Source organism: Delphinapterus leucas, chromosome 1 (assembly GCF_059928025.1).
Source record: "Delphinapterus leucas isolate spDelLeu-1000000601 "Yukka" chromosome 1, BTC_Dleu_Yukka2, whole genome shotgun sequence".
Classification (NCBI taxonomy): Eukaryota; Metazoa; Chordata; class Mammalia; order Artiodactyla; family Monodontidae; genus Delphinapterus; species Delphinapterus leucas.
In genome coordinates this window covers 42,078,132-42,089,177 of record NC_143129.1, presented here as the reverse complement: position 1 = coordinate 42,089,177, position 11,046 = coordinate 42,078,132, and the positions used below count along the sequence as shown (strand labels likewise).

The following is an 11,046-nucleotide window of genomic DNA, read 5'->3' as shown; positions in this document are numbered from 1 at the left end:
TTGTTAATGCATAACATCAAATAATTTATTTACGAACAAGAAAAGGACTAGACCAAATGCTAGAAGAAACTGCAACACAGGTATGTTTTTGGCCTCATGCCTATAGAAACAGAATACTTTTTAAAGATAACTTTAAACCATTGACAGGGAAGGGAAAATGAAGAGGATATAACCAAAGGTAAGACTCTTCGTTTTACTTGGGATAAGACAGACATCCAGAAATGGTCAAGGAGTCGTTTATGATTAATTATAAAATACTTGAGGATAGAAACTGTATTGATAACTCTCTCCTCTTGTGGTTCTTTAGCCACTAGAATGAGATGTATTGAGACAACAGGCACACAATAATACTTGATCAATTGGCCAAATGATCTGAAGTTGTCCTAAAATTATCTTGGAACAAGAACATGGTGGGGAATACTTAGGAACGTACCAAGCACCTGATGGTAGTACAAAACACATCGATAAAATGCATTTACCTGTTTTCTCTTTGGCATCCATAAACACTGTATTTTAATAGTATTCCTAAGACACTTAAAAGACAATATAATTTTCCAGGAACATAGATTACACATCCGAAAGTGAGGACAAATTCTGTTAACTGCCAGAGAGCCACACTTACCCGATGCAATAATGCTAGCAACTAAAGAAAAAAAAAAAGAAAAGAATTACAAAACTAAAAATATTTTAAAGTCATTGATTTGCTAGCAATTTAACAAATATATAAATTTATCAACAACAGTACGTGAAAGTTCAAAAGTAACTCAGATTTTCATAACTAAAAGAAATAATTGTAAATAAATTGATGAAAACAATTATACATTATTAACTTAATCAAGTAACATATATAGCAGTGCTATCTCTATTAAACAGAGTCAACACTATAAACATAAAATACGATAATGAGCTATTGAATACTGAAACAAACACCATGTAAATTTGGTTGTATGACTTGATGGCAAGTCAAGGTTATTGTAAGGATTAATACTAACAAATGGAAGGTGCATGGTACATGACACTATGGAACACACTCAGTAAGTAGTAGCTACTATTATTTTTTCAATAAGAGCAAAAATAGTAAATAATATTTAAAGGGTAAATTAATTGTATACGAGAGAAATTTGATCCCAAATATTTGTTTGCATTTTTATCATAATAATTGACTTAGGTTTAGGTTAAATTTGTTAAATTATCTTGTATTCTTGCAGAAAAAAATATTTCAACAAATTTAGCTCTATAACAAATTTACATAAGGTGGAACTTGTTTCTCTTTGCCTTGCCCTATTAAAAATTGGATGTATTCAACCTAAAACTTTTAGGCCCAGAGATGCCATAAAATTTTAAGAAGTCAGTAACCACATGTGTTAAAATTAATGAACTGAGTCTAAATATATCAATATAAGCCACAAAAGCAATGTTGAGCACAAAAAGTCAAGTTAGGTAATGAAATATATGGCATACTGTTTAAATTATAAAAAATATACAAAACAATAATATGTACTACTTATGGTGACGTACATGTAGCATAAGAACAAAAACAGAGAGGAAGCTTGCACAATGAGGTATTACCTCACACCAGTCAGAATGGCCATCATCAAAAATTCTACAAACGATAAATGCTGGAGAGGGTGTGGAGAAAAGGGAACCCTTCTACACTGTTGGTGGGAATGTAAATTGGTACAGCCACTATGGAGAACAGTATGGAGGTTCCTTAAAAAACTAAAACAGAGTTACCATATGATCCAGCAATTCTGGGTATAGATCCAGAAAAGATGAAAACTCTAATTCGAAAAGATACATGCACCCCAGTGTTCACTGCAGCACTATTTGCAGCCAAGACATGCAAGCAACCTAAATGTCCATCAAAAGATGGATGGATAAAGAAGATGTGGTGCATATATATAATGGAATATTACTCAGCCATAAAAAAGAATGAAATAATGCCATTTGCAGCAATACGGATGGACCTAGAGATTGTCATACTGAGTGAAGTAAATCAGACAGAGAAAGAGAACTATTGCATGATATCACTTGTATGTGGAATCTAAAAAAATGATACAAATGAACTTATTTACAAAACAGAAACAAACTCACAGACTTAGAACATAAAATTTATGGTTACCGAAGGGGAAAGGTTGGGGGGAGGGATAAATTAGGAAGTTGGGATTAACATATACACACTACTATTATATAAAATAGATAATCAACAAGGACCTACTGTATAGCACAGGGAACTCTACTCAGTACTCTATAATAACCTATATGGGAAAAGAGTCTGAAAAAGAATAGATATATATATATATATAACTGAATCACTTTGCTGTACACCTGAAACTAACACAACACTGTAAATCAACTATACTCCAATATAAAATAAAATTTTTTTAAAAACAATAATATATACTACTTATGGTGACATACATGTAGCATAAGAATAAAAACACAGAGAGGAAGCTTGCAGTGATTGCCTTAGAGCAAGAGAAATGGGAGCAGGGAAATGTGCAAGGAAACATTAACAGTAAGATCTGTAATGTTTAAGTTCCTAAAAATATTCAGGTAATGGCAAAATAGGCCTCAAGATAACCATTATTAAATGTATGAAATCATTATGAAAGTATGGTCATAATGTATAAAACACGATTCTAAAAAACACAACTATCTGATGCCACTGAAGAGTGATCAAAAGCGGGCAGGTTCTGTGACAAACCATAATGGAAAAGAATATGAGAAAACATACATATGTATATGTATATATATACATATATATATATATAAAACTGAGTCACTTTGCTGTACAGAAGAAATTAACACAACATTGTAAATCAACTATACTTCAATAAAATTTTTTTTAAGAAGGCAGGAATTGAAGTTCCCCTTTTAAAAAGGGGAACTAAATGGAGTGAGAGTTTGTGTATTTGTGGGTATTTGGCCTTTTACCTAAAGGAATAAAGAAACATACAAAGGAAATTTCAACAATAATACCTGTAATGTTTTAAGTTCTTAAAGATTCTGGGTAATGGCCAAATGAACTTGATCATGGCAATTACGAAATCTGGACAAAATATTTTAAAAACAACAATAACAATGATTTGAAGGCATGGAAGAGCGAACTAACTCAGACAGAAACTAATCAAAGCTGAAGAGCTCAGGCAGGGGTTAAGCTGCAGGGAGTGAGATTTGCATGGATGCTGCAGGGGGAAATCCCTAGGCCACTTGGTGCAGGGAGCAGAAAGCCACAGTCTCACTGGTTGGAGAAGTCAGAGAATAGAGTTCAGAATCAACAGGGCATCTGGAAATTGAGGGGCTGCTGATGCTCTATTTCTTGAAATATGTGGTGGTTATACCAATATTTGCTTTAGAAAAGTTATTAAGCCTTATATGTATATTTCACACAGTTTTCTGTGTGTTGACGTCAATGAAAAATGAAAATAATTTTTAAAATTATCTCTTGGCTCAGTCCTATTGAGATTTTCCAAAAAAACTAAACAAACAAACAAACAAAAAACACATATCTCTATTAGAGAACAAGAATGTCTATTAATATAGCTATACATTAAGCAAGTTGTAAAACAAGAAGACATCTGGGTGGTCTGAAACAGCATTAATTAGTAAGAGGGGTTTCATTCACTCAACAGGTTTTTCTGAAATCTACAGCATATTTTACTCTGCTTTCATGAAAACTGTCATTTAAAGAGTTAATATGAACTATTTCAAAGAACTCTGTTTTTAATTACTTAGAAGATACTATTAAGGTGCTTTACCAAATTAGTAACTCTAGGGAATCTGGAGAGTTCCGTTAGCATGCTTGAAGGATGGGTCTCTGTCAATGAATCAGACCCAGAAATAAACCTTAAGGATTATACATATTTGAATCTTTGAGGGGTCTTGAGGAATTCAGTGACTCCCTAAAGCTAACATCAAAAACAGAATTTCTTCACTGACCTTAATTTAGCATTGCTTTTATGGAGCCACAACATTTTTCTATATTACTGCAAAATGTTTCTTTCCTAAAGGTGTGCCCTAGCACAATCCAAGTCTGCCTCTGAAGAAAGTCAGAACATCAGTATGAAGAAACTCTGCTACAATAAACCAGAGACTATTTAATTTTATAATCCCAATCAATTTGAAATTTCCACCATAGCACATAAAATCCATACTTGGAAACCTGAACAGAGTAGTCAACTGACCTGAAGTAGAGCTTCCTCCTCCTTTAGGTGTGCTTGTTGCATGAAAACGTGCGGTTGCCCTGTGAACAGCTGGACTCCTTGTTGCTGTAACATGAGCAGAGGTCAATCTTTGTGTTGCATGGAGACTCTTGATCACTGGGGTATGTACAGCAGTGGACTTTTGTGTTGCTCTAAGATTCTGTGTAAGTGAAGATTTTGCCACGGTGAATCTTTGGGTTGTTGGTGTGGCCTGTGATGCAGAAGCATTTGCCATGATGGGATTCTGAGCTGCTGTAGAGACAGTGTTTGATATGGGGGAATTTTGGGCTGTTGTGGCTGAATCATTTGCTGTGGAAGGTTTCTGAGGAGCTGATGAGACTTCTGTAGCTGGAACATTTACAGTGGTGGGTTTCTGAGAAACTAGTGGGGACTTTGTAGCTGAAGAATTTATTTTGATGAGTTTCTGAGGAGGTGGTGAGGCTTCTGTAGCTGAAACTTTTACAGTGGTGGGTTTCTGAGGAGTTGGTGGGGTTTCTGTAGCTGATACTTTTACAGTCGTGGGTTTCTGAGGAGTTGGTGGGGCTTCTGTAGCTGAAACCTTTACAGTGGTGGATTTCTGAGGAAATGATGGGGCTTTGGTAGCTGGAACATGTACTCTGGTGGGTTTCTGAACTGCTGGTGTGACTTTGTAAATTTGAAAGGTTTCTGTGGAGGAAAAATGTTATTTAAAAAATTAGCTAAATAATGTTGTCCAAGTTAAAATTTAGGAACCAATTGTTTGCTCTATGACTCTTCTCTTTCCTCACAAACAACTAAATATGATTTTTAGGAAACCAAGTATTCTCATGTATTTCCCAAAGAACTAAAATGTTATATTGTCTTTGCTTTGAAATAAATTATACCTTTAGGCAACTAAAGTGAATTTACACCCAAGTAGTGTTGAGGTTCTTAAAACTGTTTTCTATGTGAAAAAGGAAACCAAAGTCAGAGTTGGCAGTGATCTCATTCAGTGACACACCCCAAATAAAGATAGTTTTTCTCATAAATTGTCTTCTTTACCTCATGCCAAGACCAAAGAACAGCAGGATGCAACCTTGAACCAACAAAGATAATCACAACATAGTTACTTTTTCCAAAGCTTTCAGGACATGTTAGTGACCTTGGGAACTTGTTTTGTTTCACTTCTTTTTTAAAGCAATAAATTCAATTAGAATAAAATAACTCCCTTTTTCTCCTCTTATGTTGGTTACCAACTTTACATAGGTTAGTTTAGTTCCTCTTTGGATTTTAGGTGAGATAATAAATATCTCAAGTGCAAATTATGTGAAGGTCCTATTCTGAGAGTCACAAATCTAACATTAAAATTTTAGGCCTTCAGTGCCTGTTTGATTTTGGGCTGCTTATGCAGTCTCCATCATAAGGCAGTACTGAGCAGTGCCTAAGCCTGTTTGACCACATACTAGAGACTGTTGTCAACTTCTCTAAGCTTGTTTTCTCATTTGTAAAATGAGAATTGAAAACAATGTCTCTTAGTGCTTTTATCATTGCTTTAAGTTGCCAAAGTTTTGCTATGAGGTGCTGGAAGTGGTTTTGGTTTTATTCTGCTTAGAGTCTTGAGAGCTTTTGGAATCTGTTGGTTGATGTATTTCATCAGTTTGGGAAAATTCTCAGTCATTATCTCTTAGAGTATTTCTTCTGCTTCCCTCGCTCTCTCTCTCTCTATCCCCTCTTTTTTATCATATGTTAGAAGAGTTTAACATGTCTCAAATGTCTCTTAAATTTGATCTATATTTTACATTCATTTTTCTCTTTGTTCTTCAGTTTTAATTAACCTTTCTTCCAGCTCTCAATACTGTCTCCTGCTACATCCAAATCACTGTTAAACCTATCTATTGTGCTCTTAACTTCAGATATTATATTTTCCCATTGCAGAATGTTTATTTTACATCATTTTTATAGATTTCAATTCTCTGTTGAAGTTCTCTATTTATCTTTTCCGTTAGTATCTTAAATATATTAAACACTTATTTTAAAGTCCTTGTCTGCTGACTCAATTATCCAGATCTTTTTAATTTGATTTTCATTTCTCCTAATTTGGTTATAATTTCTTGCTTCTTTCCATATCTAATTTTTTTTTATTATATGCCATACAATTCAGATGATATGATCCACCAAAGGGAGGGTCTCCTTTTCTGATAGGCAGATTGGTTTGAAGTGATCACATCCTCAGCCTATGAGGGACTCAGCCTATGAGGGACTGATTCTGTAAGACTCAGTCTACTTCTGCTCTTGTCTCTGCTCCTTGGAAGTGGACCTTCTGGGTTTTTGATTTGACAGCCTGGTGGATCTTTGTTTCCTCAGCCCCGAGAGACTGCAGGAGAGCCAGGTCTGTCCTTCAGCAGTGTCCCAGTCCAGCAACATAGCCTCCTTCCCCACACAGCTTCAAAATGAGCTTAAATGTCGTAAGGAGGACACTGGCTCTATGCTTGATACAAGCCTCTTCCTGTGATGGGTTTGTTGTCCAAATACCATAAGGTTCAGGGAGATCTCATTTTGTACTTTGGAAGCTTGAGGTCTAGCTCCCCAGTCTCACCTGCACTCCCAGAAATCAGCAAATGGCTCTTGGGAAAAACTGGGTCAGCATTTGAGGACTTCCAGTTTCCAGTTCATTTTCCTAGCTCACCACAACTATTGAAAGCTTTGCTAGAATCTCTCTTTCCTGGCAATGGTCTTTTATCTGTGTCAAGATGGATCCTCAGCCCAGATGGGCCTCAGAATGGTTTGTCTTCACTCCCTACCCCCAGGAATTTTAGTTCATTCAGCTCTAGTTGTTCCCCTGAGGGAACAACTTATGCCTTTAAAATATGATTAAAAAAAAAATCTACTCAGGTTTTGCAGTCATTGTTATGGGAGCACTGGCCTGCCATGACTTCCTTGGGCATTGCCATAGAGTTGTAAGCTCTAAATAACTGATGATTTAATAAAACAGGGGAAAGAAAATATGAAGTGGATCAAACGGCTAAATTTTAAAATATCAAAATTTACTCACAATTAAATGAATTCAACAATTAAGTGAAATTTTCACCACTTATACTATCACATCTCCATATCTTAATAACCATTTTCATTAATGGTGCAGAGAACAAAAATACAATATTGGTGGGACAGTAAATTGGTACAGTTTCTTTGGAAACAATATTGTTAATGTTTCAAAAGTTTAGATGCATATACCTTTGACACAGTAATTATACTGCAAGGAATTTATTGTAAAAAATGTATTTGCATACATGTACAATGAACAGATATACAATAACACTGTAGCACCTTTTGTAAAATAATTTTTTAAAAAACTAGAACAAAAACTAAATTCCCTTCAATAGGAGACTGGTTAAATAAATATCCATACAATGAATATGATTTTAAAAAAGAAATATGTGTATGTATATTTATTTTCTAGAATAAAACACAAAAATTTGTAAACAGTGGCTACTTCTGAGAGTAAGATCGGAGGAGACTTTTACTTCTCATTTTATACAATCATTGACATGGTTTTAATATTACCTCACTATATTTATGTATACCATTTATATGAAAAAACTATTATTAACAAGCAATAGTATTTAAAAATTCATGCTAATAGAATTCAAGTATAATTATAAAAGTAGTATTTGCTTGAATGATATTGGCATTCAAATATGACACTGCTTAAATAAATGCCACCTCCTGGTCCTGTGCAATGTTATAATCTAGCTTCATTGATCTTCTAAATATCTCTTCAAAAATATACTTAAAAAGCAGTTCTAAAGGTTCTGAGAGTAGAGCCTAAGTATCAAAAAGCACTGAGGGAAGAAGAGGTCTAGAAAGATGAAGAAGAGAGCATTCTCAATAAGAGAGAAATTCTGGAGGCAGAAAACAAATATAATATAATTCAATGAAGTCAACAAGTAGGCAAGAGTTTCTCTTCGTTGTCACAACATATATAATCATTATCTAGATCCCTTAGTTCAATCTAAGATTCTCTCCCAATTAAATAAAATAAACCACTTTATACACTCTTTGTATAAACAAAGAGATATCTATATTGACTTACTGAAAGTAACATGGTAAGAAACAGCAAATTTAAGCTAATTCACTAAAAACATGAGACATATAATGTGTATGTGTACGTGTGTGTGTGTGTGTGTGTGTGTGTGTGTGTGTATTCATAAAGGTCATGTGTGTATTTATTTATTTATATGTTACCATATGTTCTCCACATCAGTGGTTCGTCCTTTTTGGAAGTCATAGACCCCTTGTAGATTCTGATGAAAAACTGTATCACCCAGAAAGATGCAAATACGCATATGTACAACATTTTACATTCATTTCTCAGGGAGTTCATAGATTCTCAGATGCCCATATATCGACCTAAAAGCAAGAATAAATCAGAAATATAACTCTGCAAACTGATTACCTTTGCATTCAGGTGGGGGGCCACTCCACTCTCCTTGGTCATCTCTTACAGTACAATTGATAGAGCTCTCTCCATGCAGGGCGAAGCCTTTCATACATTTATATGTTACAGATTGTCTATATGCGTAACTGTTTTGTTTCTTTTCAATCATTCCATGGTCAATTTCTGGTGGTTCTGGACATAAAATTTCTTTAAAAAAATTCCAACATATTTTAAATTAATTAAACTGGCAAAGTATTTTTATAAACAAGTAAGACTAAAATTTGTTAAAGATTTTATTTACAGAAAAAAACTTATTCTTCTAAATTAAGCATTTCATCTCAGAAGTGAGATGAAGCAGGGCAGAGATTTCCATTTAGGGAGTAAATGGACTTGAGTTTAAACCTAAGATGTACCCTTCTTCTTAAAGCAGAGAAGAGGGCTCTGCTTTTCATTCCAAGGAGAAAAGATGCCAAATGAAAGGAGTTGGGAATGTTAAGTGGCAAGTTTGGGAAACAGGAATTTTGGATAGAGCAAAAGATTTTAAATGTCAGGATTAGACTTTGACTTTCAGGGTAAAAATTTTTTAAGCATGTGTTAACTCTTGGCCTTTTATTTAAAGTAAATCTTACTGAGCAGCTGAATTTGTAAGACAAATACAAGCAGAGTATTGCTTGTTATATTATAAAAAGAAGCCTCTCCCTCGCAGTTGCCCTGATAAAAAATTCAATGGTTCCACATTCTCTGGAGCCATGAAGTTGTTTTTCTTTCTTTCTTTCTCTCTCTTTTTTTTTTTTTTTAAGCAGGAAAGCAATGTGATCACATGTGAACATCAAATTATATTACACAAATACTCTTAAGTACCCAGAGAATACTAGCAATTTACGAATTACTTTTAGGCCATTGATCAAAGCAAGGAACAAGAACAAGTTAATCTGATTTACACTGGGCTGGGTGGGCGATGACAACACATATTACCATCAGTTCAGTTCCAACATTTTCTGAGCACCTAATACATACCGGGCATTGTTCTATAAATAGAAGCGAAAAACCGAATAAGGTACAGTTCCTCTGTCTTAAAATACAGTGGAAAAAGACATTCAAAGAGATCATTTCAATACAAAATGGTGAGGATTATCACAAAAGCATGCACAGTGGTGTGGAAAGAGAGAAGAGGGACAGTTAACCAGCCTGGGGGGTCAGGGAAAGCTTCTAGGAGAACTACAAGAGCAGACCCTTAAGAGAAAAAAAAAAAAAAAAACTAAGCAAAAAAGGGGCTGAAGGACATTCCAGGCAGAGGCAGTGTCACAAGGAATGATGGGAGGGCATGAAGAAGTCTGAGGTATCTGGACAACTACAGAAGTTTGCAAAGGATGAGGGCAAGACATAAGCATGGAGAAGCAGGTAGACCATGTCTAGCCTTGAACACTGTATGGAGGAGTTTAGACTTTGTACACAATGAGGAGACACTAATAAGCTTTAAGAAGGAAAGAGACAAGTCACATTCGTGTTTTAGATGAATCACTAGGTAGAGTATAGATGAAACATTAATGGAGTGTAAGAATGGAGGCTGGAGGCCACTGCAATCAGTATCACTTTTGAACTCGAGCAAATGGGACTCCTGCCTTAACTCCCACAGCTTAAAAGGCCATGCTCTGGCCCTCCTCTGGCTGTGCCTCTCTCTACTAGATGGGGAATCTGCAGGGCTGAGGGGGTATGTTCAATGAGAGCTCCTCCCCCACCCCATTCTAAATCATGCTCCAGGAACTGGCAGCCAGAACTCCCTGTGCCAACACCCCTTTCAAGTCTTCGCCTGGTCCATATTCTTGAGGATGGTCTATAATGTGGATGTGTTCACCTTTAGGCCAAAGTTCAATGGAGTAGGGATAAGGGTTACAGGGGACGTGACTTGGGTGTGTAGGCTGAGCTATCCATTTACACGCATCAGAGACCCCTCACAGTGCAAGAAGGGGGCGCTGACTTGAGAAAGTCTGTGTCTTAGGCCAAGCGACTTCCATTTATACCCTTGTCCTGGATCCTGAAAATGTTAGGCGTGGCCCTTATTGCAATAGTCCAGACAAGGGATAATAAACTGTATTAAAAGTGTTATAGGTGGAAGATAAAAGACAAGTTTGAGGACTTCCCTGGTGGCGCAGTGGTTGAGAGTCTGCCTGCCGATGCAGGGGACATGGGTTCATGTCCCGGTCCGGGAAGATCCCACATGCTGTGGAGCGGCTGGGCCCGTGAGCCATGGCCGCTGAACCTGTGCGTCCAGAGGCCTGTGCTCCACAATGGGAGAGGCCACAACAGTGAGAGGCCCGCGTACCGCAAAAAAAAAAAAAGACAGGTTTGAGAAATAGATTAAGGAGTAAAGGAAAATGATTTAGTGATTAGAAGTGAGAAGATAAAGAGAGGGGCCTGGGACGACAGATATTATATAGCAGGGAT

The 11,046-nt window shown here is 36.0% G+C and overlaps 1 protein-coding gene across 16 annotated transcripts in view; it reads right to left on the bottom strand.

Moving 5' to 3' along the window:
* CD55 (CD55 molecule (Cromer blood group)) overlaps window positions 1-11,046 on the bottom strand; it is a 32,762-nt gene that overhangs the window by 14,581 nt on the left and 7,135 nt on the right. For 14 of the 16 annotated variants that reach the window (XR_016392671.1, XR_016392672.1, XR_016392680.1 and 11 more), the window contains exons 6-8: window positions 8,620-8,808; window positions 4,188-4,871; window positions 623-643 (exon numbers count right to left, since the gene is read on the bottom strand). Coding sequence is in view for 11 of the 16 variants with exons in the window: in XM_089908968.1 (XP_089765094.1) it covers window positions 623-643; window positions 4,188-4,871; window positions 8,620-8,808 (894 nt within the window). In the remaining 5 variants the exon portion in view is untranslated. The remainder of the gene's footprint in view (window positions 1-622; window positions 644-4,187; window positions 4,872-8,619; window positions 8,809-11,046) is intronic. The other 2 variants (XM_089909006.1, XM_022593542.2) reach the window with 1 other exon arrangement.